Source organism: Manihot esculenta, chromosome 10 (genome assembly GCF_001659605.2).
Source record: "Manihot esculenta cultivar AM560-2 chromosome 10, M.esculenta_v8, whole genome shotgun sequence".
Lineage (NCBI taxonomy): Eukaryota > Viridiplantae > Streptophyta > Magnoliopsida > Malpighiales > Euphorbiaceae > Manihot > Manihot esculenta.
Genome location: NC_035170.2, coordinates 7,189,779 through 7,215,313, shown reverse-complemented (window position 1 = coordinate 7,215,313; position 25,535 = coordinate 7,189,779). Strand labels below are relative to the sequence as shown.

The 25,535-nt window shown below is 34.9% G+C and overlaps 1 protein-coding gene across 2 annotated transcripts; it reads left to right on the top strand.

Annotated features, from left to right (window-relative positions):
- The first annotated feature begins 252 nt into the window (after positions 1-252).
- LOC110624817 (lysine--tRNA ligase, cytoplasmic) lies at positions 253-25,535 on the top strand. Of its 2 annotated transcripts, XR_006352225.1 has the most exons (18): positions 253-480; positions 678-753; positions 1,040-1,108; positions 1,252-1,417; positions 1,512-1,605; positions 2,753-2,838; positions 3,586-3,689; positions 5,899-5,961; positions 7,714-7,839; positions 7,942-8,224; positions 8,327-8,423; positions 8,525-8,681; positions 9,589-9,732; positions 9,808-9,876; positions 9,957-10,100; positions 10,214-10,265; positions 11,074-19,120; positions 25,341-25,535. XR_006352225.1 is itself a non-coding variant. In XM_021770157.2 (17 exons), exons 1-17 carry the CDS (start codon positions 386-388, stop codon positions 25,349-25,351), a joined length of 1,836 nt encoding a protein of 611 aa, XP_021625849.1. In that variant the 5' UTR covers positions 253-385; the 3' UTR covers positions 25,352-25,535. The 2 variants fall into 2 exon arrangements, 1 of the variants encoding a protein (XP_021625849.1); XM_021770157.2 differs by lacking the exon at positions 11,074-19,120.

Here is a 25,535-nt window from a genome sequence, read left to right as displayed (position 1 = left end):
AAGGGAAACTCATGACTCCGTCACTGTTAATAAGGTCTTGTAATATGTATATATACTCACTTACTCTAATAAAAAAATATTGAAATTGTCCAATTATTATTTATCTTATTATAATATAGATATAGATATATGGATCGGGCAACTTTTAAGTCCTAATAAGGTTTTTGAAAAAAAAAAGTTCACTATATATATGCTTGGCGTGGAGGGCAAGCTGAATTTTTTTTTATATAACTGAATTTTGACTCCCAACACGACAAGCCGTGGCCAATGAGGAAAAGTTGCACAATATAAAACCCTAGTTAACCTAGTGCCATGTCATTTCAAACAAATCTACTTCACCTTCTTTCTCATTCTGGTTCTTTTCAAAGACAAAAGCAAGGCAAAGATGGAAAGCTCTGTCGACGAAACAGCAAAAGAAGTCTCTAATTTATCAATGGACGTTGAGCCTTCAGCTTCCGAAGGAGAAACCATTAGCAAGAAGTGAGTCATTTTCCTACTGTTATTCAGTGTCTCTTGTTAGACTGCTGTATTAATCGAAAAAATGTACTTCGGTTGGCATCAGTGGTTCTTGTATCCGAAGCTGTGGATTTTGTTTTCTGGGTTTTATATTTTTTTCAAATGTTTTCAAGTTGTTGTTTGGTGATTGGATTGGGTGTTTGCTTTGGTGGTTTGTCCAGTGCACGCAAGAAGGAATTGAAGAATAAGCAGAGGGAAGAAGAGAGACGCCGCAAGGAGGAGGAGAAGGCCAAACAGGTATTTTGATTTTACCGCCCCTTCTTGGGTTTTCTGCTTTATTCTTTGCAATGTTTAACTTATGTGTTTGTTTCTTCTTTATATTTTCAGTAATTAGGTAATGATAATTCTCTCTATTTTTTTATGGAAGCAAGATAGTGTTGAGTTAGTCTAAGACGCTATTGATTTTGAACTTTGAAGCTGATTGTAGATTGAGTTTATCAATGTTGTTGTAGTCTAATCATATTGGGCTACGTGTTTCTGTTATGTCTCACGAAGAAAATTTACATGTGTAACTTTTCTCCAGGCTGCAGAGAGGGCTAGCTCCAAGGTTCAGAAATCTGCAGCAGCTGATGATGAAGATATGGATCCAACGGTACAAGTCTAATTCTCGCTCTAGGCATGACTTTCTAGTTTGAATTCTAATCATTGGAATATGAGAAGTTATCACATTGATATATTGGTTTTAAGCCTCAGTATCCACTTTTTGCTGTTTTGTCTGTTTTACTTATCTTGCAGCAATACTATGAGAATAGGCTGAGATATCTTGCTTCCCAGAAGGCTGAAGGAGGAAATCCTTATCCTCACAAATTTCATGTTTCAATGTCCGTCGTTGAGTACATAGAAAAGTACGGAAGCTTAAGCAATGGAGAACATATTGAGGATGTCACTGAATCTTTGGCTGGTATACAAAACTAGAGCCTGTTTCTTATGTGTGATATAATATGTAACCATGTTTCATTTTCTCAGCCCCTTCTGTTTTATTTTTCTCCTGCAAGGTCGAATCATGAAGAAAAGATCTTCCTCTTCGAAGTTATTCTTTTATGATTTGCACGGTGGTGATGTTAAAGTACAAGTGATGGCTGATGCTAGGTATCTACTCATTTCCACAGATTCTTTCCTTAAAACTTGTATATGCTTAATTTTGTAGTGTAGTTTTCTTCATTTTTCTTGTTATTTGGAAGGTGGCATGGGGGGCTCCAAAGTAATGGCTTTTTGTTGTTGAATTATTTTATTGAAAGGCAAAAAGCTTATTGCATTTTGTGTTGTTTAATTAAATAATAGTTTTTCTAAAGAATGCAAAATTGCACTTGTCAAGGTTCATTAAATACAGTAATTCACTAATTATGCATCAGTGGTTGTCAATATTGCATAAAACTGTGTAGTACAACATTGAAAATGGAGCAATATCACATTAAGAATTTGATGAAAATATAATTTCTCATGTTACCTATAAAAAACTGGGAGCAAATAACTGCATTTAATGAACTTTAACAAGTGCAATATTGCACTCAGAAAAAAAATTAAACAATTGTCTAATAAGTGCCACAGTTATTTAGTTCAGTCCCTTAAGGGTGTGAATGTTATGTGGATTGCACATATAGATTGGAGTTGGGGAAATCTTCTAATATAATTTATGAAACATTCTCATGATGAGAATTTTGCTTTATCGTTAAGTTTGGGTCATTTATTTTTCTTTTGTTGTCATGAGATTTGCTTGCTAGACATTACCTGTAGGCTACTTTTATACTTAGTATGACTGTTTTGATAGAGAAAATACCGGATGTGGTAGGTCATTTGTTTACATCTTTGAACTTGACATTCCTGTCCATTAGCTTCTGATTAGTATGTTTTAGAATGAAAGGAGATTTTAAAATCAGTATCACCTTAATGCTGTTTTCTTCAAGAGGCTTTGTTAGCTATATTGTTCTTTTTAAGACTTCATACTTCTTTATTTATTTATATATTTTTTTATGACTACTCGTTAGAATTAGGAAGTAGTCAAATTTTATGATAAATATCATTAGTGGCTACTTATTTTGCAACAGCCAATGTTTAATATAATTTGGTTGCACATATTTAATATTTTGATGTTGATAGTTGATGGTAAATATGCTCAACCAACAGCATTTATTAATAGTGTTAATTTGTTTAAGAATGCATATGCATGGGAGAAATATTGATTATTTTCCTTTTCCATTTTGAGCTAAGAGGTTTCCTCCCCTGTTACTAATGTCAGCAAGTCAGGCATGGATGAAGCTGAGTTTTCTAGGTTCCACTCCAGTGTGAAGCGTGGTGATATTGTTGGTGTCATTGGATTTCCAGGTTTAATTTTTTTCTTTTATTCTTGCACTTCATATTTGATTTTAATGAGTGGCAAAAACTGTTCTCTTATTTTTTAATTCCTCAACAGAGCAAGTTTTAATATTAGTATAAATTGGGGAAACTGGAAAACAAGTTTGGAAAATACTGAATTTGAACAGAAGGTTGTAGTTTTCATTATTATGTGGAAATTTTGTGAAAGTGGTTTATTGATTTTTTTTCCAACTAAATAGACCCATGTATTATCTAAGGTTGAGAAGTAATAATGAAAGGCATTATGTTAATGTCCTTGAAGAAATTAAAGATTTTTGGTTCAATTCCGTAAGCAACCAAAATCAATTTGTAGTGTTGTGCTTAAATTCTTCTCTAGCTGTGACAAGAAGTAAACCCTTATGCTGTGAGCATTTTTTTCCTAGTGAAAAAACAAAAAATTATAACGTTCGGAGTTCGGACTGAATGGGTGCATATCTTCTCATCACCTCTATGTCTTTATGGTTTTGCTTTTCATCTTCTTATGCCTTTTTTTACGCAAGATTATTTTATTGAAGCTTTTTCCATTTGTTGTTGCCTTTTATTTGTATAGAAGTCACATAGAGAGTTGTGTTTATACTTTCTGGTGGTGATTTGAAACTTTTGCAAGCAGCTGATGTTATTTCCATGATCTGAATTATACTTCTAAGGAAATAATTTCCTATTCTTATTCTTGTTTATTCGTCACTTCTGATTAGCTTTCTTCTTCCATTCTGTCAGGAAAAACTAAAAGGGGAGAGCTGAGTATTTTTCCAAGATCTTTTACAGTTTTATCTCATTGTCTCCATATGATGCCAAGGGAAAAACCTGGTCATAATGCCAATGTGAGAGTGAATAAAGTTTCTTGTTTACCATATGTTTGTTGAGACAAGGGGTGTGCACAGTTCTGATCAGTTTTAGGGATCCTCAAAAATTTAAGAACCGGAATTGAAACTGAAAAGAGTGAGAACGGGAACTGAATTGAACTGAAATTTCAGTTTGGTTTGATTTGATACATTTCTCATCTATAAGAATTGAATCAAATAAAACCAAAATCAATTTTAATTCAATTTGGTCCTTTAGATCTCACTTTACTTCTAATAATTTTTAATTCAATTAGGGTCCATTAGGACCCACGTATTGGCTTAGACCGCAGTAAAGTGATGAGGCTGTTTTATTTTTTTACTTTTTGGGGGTGGGGAGGGGTTGGGGGCGCTTCTCCTTTTATAGAGAAGCCAACCCCTTCCCCCGTCACATTTCAATGAGGAACAATGTAGATGACAAGTTAACACCACCTCAGTTTCTTTTTAGGAATGCAATTTGGAAGCCATAGAAGAGAAAAGTGCGGTTGGGCTAGAGGAAAAATAAGTATTAGGCTTGGCTAGCCACCAAGATTAATGTACATAAAATGCAAAAACCTACCATTGTAACCATAGGCTTAATGGCCTACTAGGTCTTAACAAATGGGATCAATTGCAGCTTTTAAATATTAACACTTATTAGTTTAATAGTTGATAACAATATTTAAATTTTAGAGCTTTCTTGTTTGGCCCCTACTATCTTCTTTTTCCAAATATAATTCTTCAAGGTTTAATTCTAAATTTCTGAAAAAGAAAAGGTGTGATTTTCTTAAACTAAATTGTCAAGGTCCAACTTTTTTTTAGTCTTTTAGTTCATTATATAATTAATTTAATAACTTTAGTTTATGTTATTAAATTTGTGAAAGAATTTGTTACTATAGATATACTTAATTGTGATTTTATGAATAACTTACTTATTGGGTTAATGGCTATTGACTATATGTAAAGAGGTCTTTTAGTTCAACTTCAGTCCCTATAACCCTTTTAGGTTTATGAAGTATATATTTTTGAGCCCTTTTAGGTTTATGAAGTATATATTTTTGAGGTTATAAAATTTCTCAAGAAAAGGTTTATTTAATTAATAATTTCATTTTATTTAATAAATATATGGCACATGTAATTTATTAATTTTAGAGAATCTCTTGCAGTATTTTAACTTTTTATAGACTATATACATCGATCACTTTCATCTTATACAATTTATTTCTACATAACTTAATTTTTTATAATGAAATACAATTGCACGCTCTCAATTGTTAACTATAAAGATATCATATAATGTACCTTCTAGCTAGTTCTGTGTTCTGCTTTAACTAGAAGCTCGATATATATAATTAACGAATAAAGATGGTTTAATGCATTTTTGACAAAAGTTTTTGAGGAAAATATCACATACTCTAGAAGAAAAAAGAAAAAAGGGTTTGAATAGTAAAAAGGAGGGAAAAGTTGTTAAGAGAAGCATGGTGAGTATTGAGATGAGTCAGCAACAGTTATAACCAACTCACAACAGTTATAACTAACTGGTGCATAAATAACAGCTGGAAATTACTACCAGCGTCATGAATAATGAATACACCAATTTCTCCCTCTACAATTCTGTTTCTTTCTCTCAACTAACTCTTATCTTCTCTTCTCATCTCTTTCTATTCGTTTCCTATTCTCATCTCATTCTCTATTCTCTTCTCATCTCCCTAAATTCTTCTTGAGTTGTGACAGAAAACTAGAGAACTTAAGGGTAGATTAGGTTATAATATACCTTCTAGCTAGGCTTCATTATACAGTCTTTAACTAGAATGCATATATATAACCAAGGAATATAAGATGATATGCATCTTGATAAAAGTTGTTAAGAAAAGCTAGTGGCATGAAGTATAATATTAAGTGTTTTATAGTCCATAATTGTAATTTTGTGTCTATATTCACTTGCACAATACAATATTAATTGCATATAAATATAGTTAATTTAAATTGTTTAATTTGTCAAATTACCAAAAACATAGGCATAAAATAATTTCTTCCTTCGGTTCTGCAGTTTTGTTAAGAATTAAAACCCTACAAACACAGTAAAAATAACTTTCAACTTAGTTCAGTCTTACAATTAAGGTTCCTTTTTGGTTCCCATTTCAATTTGGTTTTTGGTGCACACCCCATGTTGAGACAGCTTTGTAATGGGATGTATTTTGTTGTCCTACAGAGAACTGATATCTGGGCCCCAGGACTGGCCAGGAATCCTGAAGCTTATATTTTGAAAGATCAGGTATTTAGCCAAAATGAGAAAGATCACTTTGAATCAGTTAGATGATTTGATTAGTTTCAAGCTGCACTTTTTAGATTTTTGTTATGTAATTAATTTAGCTTTTAGTATGGATTGGTGTACTTGTTCCTTGTATTGAGGCGCAAGTACTTCAGGTTTTCTGTTCATAGTTAGATTAATGGATGTTAATAGAATCTTTGTTTGACAAATTTAAAGCCTAGTAGTAAGCTGTAATTTCAAATCAATTCTTTAATATTTGGTTTAGGCTATTTTTCCAACTTTAAGATTCAAGCAAATATTTACTGGGAGCTTGTTTGTATTTATTTAATGTATGGACTTGGCAAGTCTGGTATGGCATGACTATTCACTTGTTTAAGCTTTGGGAAAATTGTGCCACTATATTTGCAAGTGAATTTTAAACTGATAAAGCTACAATCTAGCAATGCTGCAATTTTAAAAGGCTTAATGACCAAAAGCTCCTGAGGTATACATTTTTTTCTTTTTCAATTTTATTCTATTCTTTTAATTATTTCAGTTTTAGCCCAAACTATTCATTTTTAACAATTTTAGTTAACTTAGAATTGAAATATATATGTAAACCTACAGAACTAATTTAATGGGAAAAGTAAATATGATTTTCACTATTTGCTAATTATGATAATGGAAATATTGTTTCTAACTTCTCTTTCTAAAAACAATTAATAGTTCTAGTTATAATGATTACAAAAAAATATTTTTTTTTTGAATAAAAAATTAAAGAAAATATTTTATACTCATTTTATGAGATAATAAAAAATTAAAGAAAATATTTTATACTCATAAGGTAAGATGCCAAACATTAAAAATTCATTTAATAGTGATTTTGTTTTATTTTCTTTAACGAAATGCATTTGACTTGAACATGAATTTTTGGGGGGTTTTGGAGCCAGTTTGGCTGTGCCTTCCTAATGCTTTATGCAATTTCAGAGCTTCTACTTTCTTCCTCACATTTTTCATGAATTATCCAATATAAAATTGTAAATGCTTCCCTTTTTTTCATTTTGAAAATTTATGTGCTTTTATCTGTGTCTAGTAACAATAGCAGCAACCTTCCAAATCATATAATAAGATCTAAATATGTTTCCTATCTCTAGCAGGAACAATGCTAATCCAACTGGAGAATTTGTTCTCTTTTCTCATACAAGTTTGTTCAATACATGTTATTTGTTCTTTCCCAGAAATAATAATATCAGAGCCTTCTTTTTTCATTGACTTTCTCTAAGCCTAGCTAGTGTTGTTGAACAACTGCTTTCAATGGTGAAGTTTCTGTCATTGTTGCCTATGTCTGGGACCAAAATATAACATAAAATCAAATTTGAATTTTCTGCAGTAACATGGGTGGGTACAACAGGCTGAGAAGAGCATGGGCAATATGTGTACACGTGTGTCCCATTCTATTCCATTACATCACTGTTTCTGCCATCTACCTCTAGAGTCCACACCTTTCTCGCAACATTTAAACTTCAGCAGAGCCCTATATTCTTATATAGTCCTACTATATTTTACTATCCTATAATAGCTTTTGTGCATTCTTGTTCCAAAAATAGGCTAAGCGTGACAATATTTTCAATAATCAATAAGGCTTCTGTATTGACACATAAATTCACTTGTAAGTTATTTTTGATGCATAACCTGAATAATTCAGGAGTGATTTTCTTTGTCAGTAATTGTTTTTCATCTATTTGAAAATTCATTTATTATATTTCTTGGTGCTAGGAAACGCGGTATCGTCAACGTTATCTAGATCTGATGCTGAATGCGGAGGTTCGACAATTATTCAAGGCCCGATCTAAGATCATATCTTATCTAAGGGGGTTTCTTGACAATCTTGATTTCCTGGAGGTTGGTTGTCTGTTTGGCTGTTCAAAGTTTAAAGTTGCGATGGTTATTTCTATCATGGTTTCTATTATTTCTCTTGCTGATCATGTCAGTTTCCATCCCTAGGTTGAAACACCCATGATGAACATGATTGCTGGCGGAGCTGCTGCTCGGCCATTTGTTACTCATCACAATGAACTGAACATGAGGCTCTTTATGCGTATTGCACCTGAACTTTATCTTAAAGAGTTAGTTGTTGGTGGTCTGGATCGTGTTTATGAGATAGGAAAGCAATTTAGAAATGAGGGTATTGATTTGACTCACAATCCTGAGTTCACAACCTGTGAGTTCTATATGGCTTTTGCGGACTACAATGACTTGATGGAACTAACTGAGAGATTGTTGAGTGGTAAAGATCAGCTTTTGAGTGCAAAACACAGACTTTTGGTTTCTTGTATATTAAAAATATTTCTCAGATAGTGAGCTTTTACTCTGCATTTGTTGAAATTAGGAATGGTCAAGGAACTTACAGGTGGCTACAAAATTAAGTATCACGCAAATGGGCTTGACAATGATCCAATTGAGGTTGACTTTACACCACCTTTTAGGTATATCAGATATAGTTATTGTTCATACGTGGTACAACTTTTATTGTAAATGTGAAATTATGATTTGGGTTTGAGCTGAATAATTGGTTTCATTGGTGCAGACGGATTGACATGATAGAGGAGTTAGAGAAGATGGCCAACCTCAACATACCAAAGGATCTTTCTAGTGATGAAGCTAACAAGTATCTTGTTGATGTGTGTGGGAGGTTCGAGGTCAAGTGTCCCCCTCCTCAGACAACAGCTCGTCTGTTGGATAAGGTAATTCTTCTTCTTTCCTGGCTTATCTTTAAACACTGTTGTAGAGATTATATAGTGCCACTTTCACGAAGTAGCAGCAGCATGTGATTGTAGCCTGAAATTTTGATTAGTGGGAGCAAACTATTTTATTAATAAACTGTTCTTATCAAAACTACTACTTTAATATAGTATAGTTGAGTGAAATTTAAATTAGTTTCACCAAACAAATAGTCATTAAACCATTTTTTTTTAATGAACTTATATTAAATTTAACCATGTATAATAAATCTGTTATGCTTATGAACAATAGATCAGAAAATAGTTTTTTTACTTTGTACATTATCTTTAATTATGTATTAGATAGTTATCAATCAATTTTAATGTATAATACATCAAAGAAAGTAATATTTACAGATAAATAAGTGGTTATTTAGTGTAATAAGCTATGAAGCGCTCTTTTTTATAAACAATGAATTATTTATAGGACTTCTAGTGTAATCTAGTTTCAAACTATCAGTAGCCTTACATCAGAATTTGTGTGGATTGAGAGCAAAATTGAGTCTCATTGGACACATTAAACAAATTTTGATAGGGACGTCTAGCAAAACTAATATATTTATCAACAAAACCTTCTTTTGGGTGCCTAACCCCCAATGAAGAAAATTTGGCTCCACCACTGGTTGCAGGCTTGTTTTAGAACAAGGAAAGGGAATGAAGTAATGATTCATTGTTGGAACAGTTGTGTTAATATGGTTGTGTTGCTGCTTTGTTTTCTAGTCTATTGGTACTTACTGTAGCAAAAGCTGTGCTAAGTAGCCAGCTGTTGATTGCACCATGGTGCACTGTGGTGTTCTACCATCAAATGTGCATAAATTGCTGCTCTCTCTCTCTCTCTCTCTCTTTTTAATGTTATCTATGTTATATACAGCTGGTGGGGCACTTTCTGGAAGAAACTTGTGTGAATCCTACTTTCATCATAAACCATCCTGAGATCATGAGTCCTTTGGCAAAGTGGCACAGATTGAAACCAGGCTTGACTGAACGTTTTGAATTGTTTGTGAACAAGCACGAGGTATTGCTGCTTAACTTCAGGATTTGTGCTTGCTGCTGTTAATTCATGCTCATTAATTTTCTTTAATTTTTTCAGCTGTGCAATGCATACACTGAATTGAATGACCCTGTGGTACAACGTCAGCGATTTACTGAACAACTCAAGGTATTTTGCATCATTATGTAGTTTGTAATTTTAGAAAATTTGTTTGAACTTCTGTCTGAGGGTGTTTCTCTGAATATTAGGACCGACAATCAGGTGATGATGAAGCAATGGCTTATGATGAAACATTTTGCACTGCTCTTGAGTTTGGGTTACCTCCAACTGGTGGCTGGGGAATGGGTATTGATCGTCTAGCTATGTTGTTAACTGATTCCCAGAATATCAAGGTTCGTATATGCTTCTCTCCCCCCTTCTCTCCCTGTGTGTGTGCATGTGTGTGCTTGCAAAGGATGTGATTTTCTGCTAAAAACTCAATCTCATGTATGCTTTTCATGGACAGGAGGTGCTGCTCTTCCCATCCATGAAGCCTCAAGATGAATCTCCTGCTAAAGGTATCAAATTCTTTTGTTTGTTTCTGTTTCTTCTGTTTCTTTTGGTTAAATTAATATGATTATTTTGGATGGGAAGAGAGAGGATTTGAGGGTGTATTGCCTTTCATACAGTAGATGTAATTTTTTTTTTTACTGCATGCACTGTGAGCGTAAACCATTTTGTTGATAAATTAATTTTACACCCAGAGTTATATCAAAATTAATACATACATTTTTCTATTTTTAAATTCAATTATTTAGTCTTTGTATTTTGACTGTTAATTTTGATAGAACTCAAGAACGTAAAATTAATTTGTCCATATTTTGGGGAAAATTTCTAGTAGTACCTGGGATTCGGTATTATTCAAGAGTCAGGCCCTCTGTTTTGGAAATTACGTTAGTTGGTCCCTAAGATTTAATTCTGTCATTGATGAGCTCCTGTATATATTATGCACATTTGGTTATTAATGAGTGAATATAAAATTACCCTTGTTGACATTCCCAACACCATATCCTCTCCCTCTCCCTCTCTCTCTCTCTCTCCTCGTCCACTTTCAACACGCTCTCAACCTCTCATTCTTGCCCTCACCCACTGGCTCACCGCATTACCAATTATCCCATTTTATTTGCACTTTACCTGTTTAGCCTCCATGTTGCACCTGCGTCTCTTCGATGACAATCACAAGTTCACACAACCACATTCTTTGTAGCTGCCGTCTTACCACTTTCTGCCTTCAGCACCTCCATTAATCCCACAACTTCCAGTTCTCCTACAATCCTTATAGCTTTAGTTCTAATGACATCAGATGATTGATTTTCATTTTCACAGAATCAGCTCTGCTTATGCACCAAAAAGCCCCTTAACAACTGGCCTGGCCTGGCTTGGCCTGGAAGAAGCATTCTCATCAAATCCGGTTAAAGAATCGGACCATGTGCGAGAAGACGCTTATAAAATAAGCATCAAGCCTGTGAATGACAAAGAGGTAAATTACCCATATGTTTCTATCAGTTATTATGTACTGAGTCCCATAGAGAAAAGGTATGAAAGCCTGAACCCATATGAGATTGCAACCTACTATACTGAACATCATTCTGCTGTCCCATTCTACCCTAAGGCCTATGATTATTATCAGGCCATACTCACTGAGACAGATTCAGTAGAAATAGCACTCACTGAAAGAACGGGCCGTCAATGGGCCTACAACAAGTTTGTTATAAAAATATCATAACTAGTGAACAGTGGGGAGACTCTTTAAACAAAGGGAGATGAGGTATGGAACACCCAGATGATATAGTTACTTTGACTATATCCAAGCCTGGACTGGAGCACTACTATATGAAAATCGGCAAAGAAAATTTAGCTGGTTTATTCAATTTCAATTGGAAAGGGAAATTAAAGAATTTCCCCCTTGGTTCCATGAATGGTTCTTCAATTGGGGCATTTTCCCAATAATGTTGCCAGACAAAGTTAGAACTGTTTATGAACAGTTTGCAAAGGTTAATGAGCCTCTATCAAATCCCAGACTAGATTTCTCTCCTGTACAAAATACCATGGATAGCTAGGTGGGATTATATATTAACCTCTAAAAAGCCTAAAAAATTTAATGAATTTGCTATTAATGATGTAAAATGGCTAACTAGAAGAATAATGGTAAAATGGTGGGATAAAACTGATTTCTTTGGAAAACTATCTATCCACTACCAACAAGGAATAATGCAGCTGGTTAAAAAACCAGATGATCCATCTGAACAGTAAAAAATGACTAGACTGCTGAAGGAGTTATTTTACTCTATTTCCAAGGATGAACTAAAATAACGCCTGACCTTAGCTTTGGAGGAATTATCAGATACTGGTACTACAAAAGACAAGCCACAAGAAAAGGGTGAAGGCTCAAACACAAAATCCAAAAAAGCTAAAGAAAGCAGTGATTCAGATGAAGATGACTTACTGTCCGACTCTCTTTTTCACGATAGCCAAGACCCATATGACTCATCATGGCCATAAAGAAAAAGCTTTTTGACGTCCGCAATAACGTAAAACTACACTATCTGTAAATAATTGTATAGCTTTAGTCGATTTCAGCTGTTAGATAACGACGATAGTGGACGATGGGGCCCAATGCGCACCCGCATTATCTCTTATCTTAAGGGAATCATTACTTTATGCTTTCTTATCTGTAACATGCCACGCGTCTGTCATATGCTGATGGCTTTAAATTATGTTGATAAGATTGAATATATCAACTTGGCCTAGAAGTTGATATAAATAGGAGTTGAAAGTCTAGCAGAAGACACGAAAGAAAAATCCTCTCTTTGTAATATCCAGTTTCTCTGTAATTTTGAATGAAATCTACATTTTCAAAATTTGAATCGAGATCTCTTGGTAGAAAACTATCTCAATTATCTCTTAAATCTAAAGCTGCAAAAATTTGCAGAAAAAGAAATATTCCTGTTAACGACTTGATCGGAGCACAAGATACTCTCGGAGAACCTAGCGGAAAGTTTGACTATCTAGTTTGGTACACCAAGCCAGAATCAGCAGAAATTCCATTCTCTGACATTAAGCCAACTGGGTGGGGAGACGAATTCCAAAACGAATTTCAAAACGAATTCCAAAGCATAGTAAGTCTTCAATGTCTGATAATATATCTAAGGCAATAGAAAAATTATTGTTTATAGATCTAACTAATCAAAGTGAAGTCTTATGTTTTAAAACCACACTAGTAGCAGAAGGTCGTGAGTTGTATAATTATCACGCTGTTAATCACAACGAACATTGTGATCGTAGAGAGTACCAAAGAACCTTAGCTTTGTTTAATGATATTTTAAATTACTTAAGTCAACTTTTAAGAAATAATAATTTTTAATTTGACTTGTGCTTTATGATATATTAGAATTATTGTATGTTTGCTTATTTGTGTGTTTTGGTTTGTTAGAATTATTGTATGTTTGTTTATTTGTGTGTTTTGGTTTGCTAGCTTCCCCTATTGGTATCAGAGCCAGTGTTGAACTCAATCCTGACTAAACCTTAGTGAAACCTAAGTCGCGTTTCCTGTTGCCAAGAAAACCTTAGAAGTTAGGCGTGTTGGAGTAAGTCGTTGACAGTGATCTAAGGTTAAGATGGAAAGGTTATTTGACTCAATCTCTGGTAGATCTAGGAGATCTAACCCTTCTAGTTTTTCTAAAAACAAAAATAAAAATAAAGAAATATTATTAGCATCCAATATAGATACTAGTTTACATAATTGGAAACTGCCTCCCGTATCATCTGATCTTATATATAAAAATCCTTTTAAATTTAGATCTGATTATGTAGTTAAGACCGTAGAACAGGCTACCCCAGTACATGGAGAAATGAAATCGATGGGTTTATTGTCTGAGGAACTCATCAGAAAACATCAAGAAACATACTCGTTCCTTCATATAGGAATGATTCAAGTCGCGGTAAAACCAGCGACCAGATTAGGGCTTAATACAGCCGCTATGCTTTGTGTCAGAGATAAGAGACACAATAAATTCAGTGACTCCTTATTAGGAGTAGTGGAATCTTCTCTATGTGACGGGCCAATATTCTTTCAATGCTTTCCTATTCTCACTCTGTCCCTTTCAGATCCACATATCATGAAAACTCTAATTCTTGATATAAAAACTATGGGATATGACATGGCTCCAGGATCAGAAAATTTGATTCTGATCTACAGAATCCATTATAAAGCAATGAATACGGTGGTCCCTAATTTAAGGGATAGTGCTACTAAGTTAGTCTCTCCAAAAGGAACGACTACTTTGTTTTTGATTAATATGTCAAAAGGAAACTTAATAGTTCCAAAACCAATTCAATGGGATCAGGTTAATTTGCCTGATAGCTGGATTCTTGAAGAAGCAGTACCACCAAGAAAAGAAGAATCAACTGCTGTTCAAACAATCATGCAGTCAAACGAAGGAACAGTTGCTATCTCATTCAGCAGAAGCAGGAGTGTTTCTGACAGAAGATCTATGGCAGAAATCTCTCTAATGTCAGAACCATTACCTCCGCGATCTTCGGTATCAATCCTAGTCCAAAGAAGTAACTCTGTAATTGGACTACACAGATCTGAAGAGCAAGTGGCAAATCCTGTGTATGCAAGGCCTCAAAGCCCAGTTCAAAAGCCTCAAAGCCCAATGCCATCAGACATGGGCTACGATGCTGAAAGCTTATACTCAAAATCCTTCAAAATTATGCTGCTAGAAACAGAAGAAGAACCATTCAACAAATGGTTTAAAATGGAACTTCCTATCAAAGAACAGAAGATGTGGAGTAGGAAGTACGAGATATATAAAACCCAGAAATAAGGAAGTAAAGACTTTCCTGGGTTTATTAAACACTGTTTCTCTATACTAAAAAAACCATATCCAAACCTTGAGGACCCTTCCTTTTTAACCACCCTTGAATCCCATTACAGAACCTTCATAACTCCTCAAAAGAAAGTCCTTAAAGAAATGCATCCACCCTTGACAGTCATAGCCTATCAACCAACAGAAAATACCAAAGTAGAATGCATTCCTTTTTCCCATGACCATACCGAAAACCCCGCAGCAAAACAACAAAATTATACCAACCTAAGCCTCCACACAATTGGTCAACAGCTGAACAGGGTTGAAAATCAAGTCTCAAAAATGGCAGCTCAACCAAGATCAATAGACATCATCCCGACAAAGGAAGTTGCAGAATCCTCAGGAACCAAAGTGGATGAAAAGGTGTTGTTTAAACCAATGGACAGTAAACCCATTGGTATTAAATTAAACAAAAATGAAGAAATGTTGGAAGAGCTCTCAAAAAGACTAGCTAAACTGGGAATAAAAGAAGATGGAAAAATGAAAGCAATTGCTCCATTAACAATGGAGTTAGAAGAAGAAAAGTTAAGTACTGATCACGAGTTAATTCAACTCGAAAAGATGTTACAAGAAACTGAACCAGCAGAAATCAATAGGATAAAATATCCTAAGGCACGAGCAACAATGGATTTAAAACCATACTATCCAAGGCCGTCGCCAATAAATTTGCAATTTGAAGATACCAGTTATAATTACATGCAGTATGATGGAACTTCAATAGTAGAATGGAATATTGATGGACTATCAGATTATCAAATCAAGAATGTCCTTCAATACATGACTATGTACGCTACTGCTAGTAGAGCTAAGGGTAATGATGACCCTAATACCGCAAGAGCCTTAATAGCAGAGTTTGGTGGCCAACTAAAAGGTTGGTGGGATTTCACAGTCTCAAATGAAGGCAAAGAGCTGATATTTAAAATGATCAAGCAAGAGGGAACTCAACAAGTGCTAGATGTCGTTAATACCCTATTATATACAATAGGGTTACATTTTATTGGATTAGTAAATATGCTGACAGATAGAACGCATGAGCAGTTAATAAATCTTCGACGCCCGGATCTATCTCATTTTAAATGGTATAAAGATACATTCTTCTCTTTGGTATTCATTAGAGAAGACAGCAATAATAGTGTCTGGAAGGAAAAATTCTTAGCAGGATTACCAGCACTATTTGCAGAAAGAGTAAAAGATCAAATACGAAGCAAGCATAACGGTAATATACCGTATCATCAATACACATACGGAGAATTGGCCTCTGAAGTGGTGTCCACAGGAATCATCCTCTGCAATGAATTAAAAATTCATAAACAAATGCAGAAAGAACGTTTCCATGGCAAGCGAATCCTTGGAAGCTTTTGTGAGCAATATGGCTTACCACCTCTTAAATTTCCGACCACGAAATTTACACTCCTGCTTCTACTGAATGAGATAGCAACTGTTCCTTCGTTTGACTGCATGATTGTTTGAACAGCAGTTGATTCTTCTTTTCTTGGTGGTACTGCTTCTTCAAGAATCCAGCTATCAGGCAAATTAACCTGATCCCATTGAATTGGTTTTGGAACTATTAAGTTTCCTTTTGACATATTAGTAAAAAACAAAGTAGTCGTTCCTTTTGGAGAGACTAACTTAGTAGCACTATCCCTTATCCCTTAAATTAGGGACCACTGTATTCATTGCTTTATAATGGATTCTGTAGATCAGAATCAAATTTTCTGATCCTGGAGCCATGTCATATCCCATAGTTTTTATATCAAGAATTAGATTTTTCATGATATGTGGATCTGAAAGGGACAGAGTGAGAATAGGAAAGCATTGAAAGAATATTGGCCCGTCACACAGAGAAGATTCCACTACTCCTAATAAGGAGTCACTGAATTTATTGTGTCTCTTATCTCTGACACAAAGCATAGCGGCTGTATTAAGCCCTAACCTGGTCGCTGGTTTTACCGCGACTTGAATCATTCCTATATGAAGGAACGAGTATGTTTCTTGATGTTTTCTGATGAGTTCCTCAGACAATAAACCCATCGATTTCATTTCTCCATGTACTGGGGTAGCCTGTTCTACAGTCTTAACTACATAATCAGATCTAAATTTAAAAGGATTTTTATATATAAGATCAGATGATACGGGAGGCAGTTTCCAATTATGTAAACTAGTATCTATATTGGATGCTAATAATATTTCTTTATTTTTATTTTTGTTTTTAGAAGAACTAGAAGGGCTAGATCTCCTAGATCTACCAGAGATTGAGTCAAATAACCTTTCCATCTTAACCTTAGATCACTGTCAACGACTTACTCCAACACGCCTAACTTCTAAGGTTTTCTTGGCAACAGGAAACGCGACTTAGGTTTCACTAAGGTTTAGTCAGGATTGGGTTCAACACTGGCTCTGATACCAATAGGGGAAGCTAGCAAACTAAAACACACAAATAAGCAAACATACAATAATTCTAATATATCATAAAGCACAAGTCAAATTAAAAATTATTATTTCTTAAAAGCTGACTTAAGTAATTTAAAATAACATTAAACAAAGCTAAGGTTCTTTGGTACTCTCTACGATCACAATGTTCGTTGTGATTAACAGCGTGATAATTATACAACTCACGACCTTCTGCTACTAGTGTGGTTTTAAAACATAAGACTTCACTTTGATTAGTTAGATCTATAAACACTAATTTTTCTATTGCCTTAGATATATTATCAGACATTGAAGACTTACTATGCTTTGGAATTCATTTTGGAATTCGTCTCCCCACCCAGTTGGCTTAATGTCAGAGAATGGAATTTCTGCTGATTCTGGCTTGGTGTACCAAACTAGATAGTCAAACTTTCCGCTAGGTTCTCCGAGAGTATCATGTGCTCCGATCAAGTCGTTAACAAGAATATTTCTTTTTCTGCAAATTTTTGCAGCTTCAGATTTAAGAGATAATTGAGATAGTTTTCTACCAAGAGATCTCGATTCAAATTTTGAAAATGTAGATTTCATTCAAAATTACAGAGAAACTGGATATTACAAAGAGAAGATTTTTCTTTCGTGTCTTCTGCTAGACTTTCAACTCCTATTTATATCAACTTCTAGGCCAAGTTGATATATTCAATCTTATCAACATAATTTAAAGCCATCAGCATATGACAGACGCGTGGCATGTTACAGATAAGAAAGCATAAAGTAAAGATTCCCTTAAGATAAGAGATAATGCGGGTGAGCATTGGGCCCCATCGTCCGCTATCGTCGTTATCTAACAGCTGGAATCGACTAAAGCTATACAATTATTTACAGATAGTGTAGTTTTACGTCATTGCGAACGTCAGAAAGCTTTTTCTTTATGGCCATGATGAGTCATATGGGTCCTGGCTGTCGTGAAAAAGAGAGTCAGACAGTAAGTCATCTTCATCCGAATCACTGCTTTCGTTAGCTTTTTTGGATTTTGTGTTTGAGCCTTCACCATTTTCTTGTGGCTTGTCTTTTGTAGTAGCAGTATCTGATAATTCCTCCAAAGCTAAGGTCAGGCATTGTTTTAGTTCATCCTTGGGAATAGAGTAAAATAACTCCTTCAGCAGTCTAGTCATTTTTGACTGTTCAGATGGATCATCTGGTTTTTTAACCAGCTGCATTATTCCTTATTGGTAGTGGACAAATAGTTTTCCAAAGAAATCAGTTTTATCCCACCATTATTATTCTAGTTAGCCATTTTACATCATTAATAGCAAATTCATTAAATTTTTTAGGCTTTTTAGAGGTTAATATATAATCCCACCTGGCTATCCATGGTATTTTGTACAGGAGAGTAAAATCTAGTCTGAGATTTGATAGAGGCTCATTAACCTTTGCAAACTGTTCATAAACAGTTCTAACTTTGTCTGGCAACATTATTGGGAAAATGCCCCAATTGAAGAACCATTCATGGAACCAAGGGGGAAATTCTTTAATTTCCCTTTCTAATTGAAATTGAATAAACCAGCTAAATTTTCTTTGCCGATTTTCGTATAGTAGTGCTCTAGTCCAGGCTTGGATATAGTCAAAGTAACTATACCATCTGGGTGTTCCATACCTCATCTCCCTTTGTTTAAAGAGAGAGTCTCCTCACTGTTCACTAGTTATGATATTTTTTATAACAAACTTGCTGTAGGCCCGTTCTTTCAGTGGGTGCTATTTCTACTGAACCTGTCTCAGTGAGTATGGCCTGATAATAATCATAGGCCTTAGGGTAGAATGGGACAGCAGAATGATGTTCAGTATAGTAGGCTGCAATCTCATATGGGTTCAGGCTTTCATACCTTTTCTCTATGGGACTCAGTACATAATAACTGATAGGAACATATGGGTAATTTACCTCTGTCATTCACAGGCTTGATGCTTATTTTATAAGTATCTTCTCGCACATGGTCCGATTCTTTAACCGGATTTGATGAGGATGCTTCTTTATATTGCCTTTTGGCCGGAATCTTTGTACTCATTTCCTGTAAGAAACTCTCTTGTTAGAAAATCAGGTAATGAATTAGACTCTCCTTTGATGAATTCAAAATAAAAAACAGATAAAATAGTCTGCCATCGAGCAAATATTTGTTTTGACGCGATGTTTTTATCATCTTTAAGGAGTATTTCCTTCGCGCTTTTACAATCAATCCTTATTAGGAATTTCTGATTTAATAAATCAGATTCAAATTTCTGAACACACAAAACAATTGATAAAATTTCTTTTTTAACTGTAGAGTAATTTACTCTCGGTCCTACCCATATGCCACTAGTGAATCTTACTAGGGTTTCTTTGTTATCAAGTCTTTGTTTTAGTATACCCCCATATCCCTTTTCTGAGGCATCTGTTTCTACTATTTTAAAGGACTCAGAGTGTGGTATGGCAAGACACGGAAGGGTTTTTACCCTTTCTTTAATTCTTTTTACTGCTAAAGTGCACTCTTTAGTCCACTCAGGAGGGCTCTTTCTAAGACGCTGAAACAATGGCTTAGCATCTTGTGCTAAATTCTTATAGAAATTAGCTACATAATTTAGGCTTCCTAAAAATCTCTGTAACTGAGTTTTGTCTTTAATCTCATCAGGAAATTTACTAGCAAATTCTATGGCTTAGGAATAATGGTTCCTTTAGAGATGTTATGACCTAAGAATCTAACTTCGGTTTGGAAGATCTTTATTTTCTTTGCCGAAACAACCAGACCGTTTATTTTAACGATCTTTTCAAACATTCTTAAATGCTTGAAATGCTGATCTAGTGTCCTGGAGAAAATTAGGACATCATCAATGTAAACAATAGAAAACGCTGAATAAACGTTAAAAATTTCATTCATAATCTTCTGGAATTCAGAAGGAGCATTTTTCAGACTAAAGGGCATGACATTCCATTCATAATGCCCAAAAGGTACGGTAAAAGCTGTTTTATATTTGTCTTCTTCTGCAATCTGGATCTGCTAATATCCAGACTTCATATCAAACTTAGAGAAGATTGTGGCTTCATAAAGCTTGTTCAACAAATCTCTCTTGTTGGGCAAATGATATCTTATCCATCTGAGCGCCTTATTTAAGGGCTTATAGTTTATGACTAGTCTCGGGACACCTCTTTCTAGTTCAGCTGCGTTTTCTACATAAAAGGCTGGATAGCTCCAAGGGCTACTACTTTTCCTTATTAATCCTTTAGCTTCTAATTTAGTAATTTCTTTTTTACAGATTTCTAAATGCCTTGGTCCCATTGCTATGGGCCTGGCCTTTGTAGGAATAGCCTTTTCTGAAAACTTGGTAATTTTACCACATGCCTCTTTCTAGCCCAAAATGCATCTGGGCTTTCAGCACAAATGCTTCTTATCAAATCTTCTTGGATTTCTTTAATCCTTTGCTGAATTTTAGGTTCTTTTAACCTTTCATCTATACATTTATAGACTACTTCCTGTTTTAAGGAATTAATAAACTTAATTTTACTTTCTACTGTGTTCTTTAACACATCTATTTCTTTTAATTTCGGCTGAGAACTAAAGTGAAAAGTAATTACTTTTCCATTTATTTCAGTACTAATTCCTTCCTTAGTTATCTGCCTAATAGGATATAACATGTGTAAGAAAGGATTTCCTAAGATAACAGGATGGGATAATCCTTTTACCATTAGGAAAGGGATTTCGAAACATATACCTTGATTGCAAATTGCGGTATTGTTTAATTTGTATCTTACCGACATTTTGCTTCCATCCGCAGTATGCAACTCCTCGAGTGTCTTTGAAAAGTATTTTGAAGGAACTAGTCCCTCATTGATGCAGTTAAGATCAGCTCCAGAGTCAATCAATGCATTAGTTTCGAACACATAGTCTTTGTGTACTACTATGGTAACCGTAGTGTGCCATTTATGGGTTATTACCCTATCTGCCATATTGATGTAGTGGAGATTATTAAGATCTTTTTCTTCTCCTTTTTCTTCTCCTTCTGGTTCTTCTATGGCTAATTGCTGCTGTTCATTTAACAGCTCTAGGACACTTATCCTATCTTTTAGTTCTTTGATCTCAGTCTTTACTGAGTTGAGTTCTGAACGTAATTCTGCCACTGTTGATTCCTTTTGGCTTTTAGAATTTTTAATTCTTTCTAATATCTCTTTGAGGTCGTATGTAGGCTGATTACCTTCGAATTTCTGATTTTGCACTGAGGTGTTTACCCCTGTAGTTTTGTAGAGACCAATGTAGGTTTCTAATTTCTCCCTCTTTGTTTCTGGATCTTCAATATTATCTATCAAATCAAGGATGAGATTATCCTCTTTTGTTAGCACCATGAGACCATTCATTGCACACAAGGACTTGTAGTAGTCACAGTTTCCTTCACAGTCTTCTTTCTGGTTTTCTTCTTCTTCAGTACTACTTTCTTCTTCTGTGGTGTAGTCTACAGCGTTGATTTCCATGGTCTCCTGCTCAGAGTCTGTCTCATTTAGCAAAATGTTTGCTAATGCTTCTTTTAACTCTTCGTCTATGGTTAATGCCTGTATTTGCTGTTTGACTCGGCATTTGTTAGCATAATGTCCTCTTTTGCCACACCTATAGCAGACTATAGTTTTCTCTGCTTTGCCTTTATCGTGTCCTTTCTTGCCTTTTTCAGGATGTTTAGTTCTTCCATTCTTTTCTTTTTCCTTGAAGGGTCGTTTGTATTTAGCGAAGCGCCTTTTCTTGTAGTAATTGTTGGGTCTTGACTGCTGCCTATCCCTACCCCCTGTAAATTTCGTGGTCGAAAATTTAAGAGGTGGTAAGCCATATTGCTCACAAAAGCTTCCAAGGATTCGCTTGCCATGGAAACGTTTTTTCTGCATTTGTTTATGAATTTTTAATTCATTGCAAAGGATGATTCCTGGGGACACCACTTCAGAGGCCAATTCTCCGTATGTGTATTGATGATACGGTATATTACCGTTATGCTTGCTTCGTATTTGATCTTTTACTCTTTCTGTAAATAGTGCTGGTAATCCTGCTAAGAATTTTTCCTTCCAGACACTATTATTGCTGTCTTCTCTAATGAATACCAAAGAGAAGAAGGTATCTTTATACCATTTAAAATGAGATAGATCCAGGCGTCGCAGATTTATTAACTGCTCCTGCGTTCTATCTGTCAGCATATTTACTGATCCAATAAAATGTAACCCTATTGTATATAATAGGGTATTAACGACATCTAGCACTTGTTGAGTTCCCTCTTGCTTGATCATTTTAAATATCAGCTCTTTGCCTTCATTTGAGACTGTGAAATCCCACCAACCTTTTAGTTGGCCACCAAACCCTGCTATTAAGGCTCTTGCGGTATTAGGGTCATCATTACCCTTAGCTCTACTAGCAGTAGCGTACATAGTCATGTATTGAAGGACATTCTTGATTTGATAATGTGATAGTCCATCAATATTCCATTCTACTATTGAAGTTCCATCATACTGCATGTAATTATAACTGGTATCTTCAAATTGCAAATTTATTGGCGACGGCCTTGGATAGTATGGTTTTAAATCCATTGTTGCTCGTGCCTTAGGATATTTTATCCTATTGATTTCTGCTGGTTCAGTTTCCTGTAACATCTTTTCGAGTTGAATTAACTCGTGATCAGTACTTGACTTTTCTTCTTCTAACTCCATTAACAATGGAGCAATTGCTTTCATTTTTCCATCTTCTTTTATTCCCAGTTTAGCTAGTCTTTTTGAGAGCTCTTCCAACATTTCTTCATTTTTGTTTAATTTAATACCAATGGGTTTACTGTCCATTGGTTTAAACAACACCTTTTCATCCACTTTGGTTCCTGAGGATTCTGCAACTTCCTTTGTCGGGATGATGTCTATTGATCTTGGTTGAGCTGCCATTTTTGAGACTTGATTTTCAACCCTGTTCAGCTGTTGACCAATTGTGTGGAGGCTTAGGTTGGTATAATTTTGTTGTTTTGCTGCGGGGTTTTCGGTATGGTCATGGGAAAAAGGAATGCATTCTACTTTGGTATTTTCTGTTGGTTGATAGGCTATGTCTGTCAAGGGTGGATGCATTTCTTTAAGGACTTTCTTTTGAGGAGTTATGAAGGTTCTGTAATGGGATTCAAGGGTGGTTAAAAAGGAAGGGTCCTCAAGGTTTGGATATGGTTTTTTTAGTATAGAGAAACAGTGTTTAATAAACCCAGGAAAGTCTTTACTTGTTTCTGGGTTTTATATATCTCGTACTTCCTACTCCACATCTTCTGTTCTTTGATAGGAAGTTCCATTTTAAACCATTTGTTGAATGGTTCTTCTTCTGTTTCTAGCAGCATAATTTTGAAGGATTTTGAGTATAAGCTTTCAGCATCGTAGCCCATGTCTGATGGCGTTGGGCTTTGAGGCTTTTGAACTGGGCTTTGAGGCCTTGCATACACAGGATTTGCCACTTGCTCTTCAGATTTGTGTAGTCCAATTACAGAGTTACTTCTTTGGACTGGGATTGATACCGAAGATCGCGGAGGTAATGGTTCTGACATTAGAGAGATTTCTGCCATAGATCTTCTGTCAGAAACACTCCTGCTTCTGCTGAATGAGATAGCAACTGTTCCTTCGTTTGACTGCATGATTGTTTGAACAGCAGTTGATTCTTCTTTTCTTGGTGGTACTGCTTCTTCAAGAATCCAGCTATCAGGCAAATTAACCTGATCCCATTGAATTGGTTTTGGAACTATTAAGTTTCCTTTTGACATATTAATAAAAAACAAAGTAGTCGTTCCTTTTGGAGAGACTAACTTAGTAGCACTATCCCTTAAATTAGGGACCACCGTATTCATTGCTTTATAATGGATTCTGTAGATCAGAATCAAATTTTCTGATCTTGGAGCCATGTCATATCCCATAGTTTTTATATCAAGAATTAGAGTTTTCATGATATGTGGATCTGAAAGGGACAGAGTGAGAATAGGAAAGAATTGAAAGAATATTGGCCCGTCACACAGAGAAGATTCCACTACTAATAAGGAGTCACTGAATTTATTGTGTCTCTTATCTCTGACACAAAGCATAGCGGCTGTATTAAGCCCTAACCTGGTCGCTGGTTTTACCGCGACTTGAATCATTCCTATATGAAGGAACGAGTATGTTTCTTGATGTTTTCTGATGAGTTCCTCAGACAATAAACCCATCGATTTCATTTCTCCATGTACTGGGTAGCCTGTTCTATAGTCTTAACTACATAATCAGATCTAAATTTAAAAGGATTTTTTTATATAAGATCAGATGATACGGGAGGCAGTTTCCAATGATGTAAACTAGTATCTATATTGGATGCTAATAATATTTCTTTATTTTTATTTTTGTTTTTAGAAGAACTAGAAGGGTTAGATCTCCTAGATCTACCAGAGATTGAGTCAAATAACCTTTCCATCTTAACCTTAGATCACTGTCAACGACTTACTCAAACACGCCTAACTTCTAAGGTTTTCTTGGCAACAGGAAACGCGACTTAGGTTTCACTAAGGTTTAGTCAGGATTGGGTTCAACACTGGCTCTGATACCAATAGGGGCGAGAGGCGAGGCGAGCTTGTCTTTCTTCTCCACGTAAAAGCTTGTATATATGTAGCTAGCTTTTAGGGATATATATATATATAGAGAGAGAGAGAGAGAGAGCAGAAGTACGTATAGATAGAGCAGAAAGGGAGAAGCTTTTAGGGTAACATAAAGAGACTTGTCTCTGTTGACACCGCTAATTTTGCAAAAATTGGATGGAAGAGCTTTTTGATTGACAGAATTAAACCTCAGTGACTAACTAATCTAATTTGCAAAAAATAGTTAACTGACTTGTGAATAAACTCTCAAGACTAAATAATAGTTATCAGAAACCTTCCCAAGTAAAATAGAGATGGACTCTTTTAAACGGAGAAGTAGAACTCAGTCTCATTTTGTTTACAAAAAATATTATCCAGCCAAAGGAGCACTCTAGAAAATTGATCAAAGACAAAATATTTTATTTAGCAAAGAGAAAATTAAGCCATTTTTAAGAAAAACTATTTAATGTCTGTCAAGTCATTTTTCATTTCCCACTCGGAGAATCTTATTAATACCATTAAATTATTTTATACAAATTTATTAATATTCTCTTTTTGAATATTAGAACCAAATATTGTAAAATATGTTATTTTCTCGGAAAATATTTTTTATTGAAAATATTTGCACATACAGGTTATTTTTGGCGAGACAAATGGATGCTTGGTGATTAATATTTTTCCTTCCTATTTTTGCTGCAGGAACAACTTGATTTTGAATGCTGTTTTGGATAGCGAAGGTTTCATTTTCATCTGGACTTGGCTCTGAACTGCTGATAAATTTTAGCACATTCTTCCTCATTTTTATTGGGGTTAGTCATTTCAATCCCCTAGTGGAGTGTGTGAAATATTGTCACAATTCTCATTAAATATAATGTTTTTTTTTTTTTTTCGAAA

Coding starts and splice junctions, on each gene's coding strand:
- LOC110624817 (XM_021770157.2), top strand. CDS start 386: ATGGAAAGCTCTGTCGACGAAACAGCAAAAGAAGTCTCTAATTTATCA. Junction 481..677: donor GGAGAAACCATTAGCAAGAA/GTGAGTCATTTT, acceptor TGGTTTGTCCAG/TGCACGCAAGAAGGAATTGA. Junction 7,840..7,941: donor ACAATCTTGATTTCCTGGAG/GTTGGTTGTCTG, acceptor TTCCATCCCTAG/GTTGAAACACCCATGATGAA.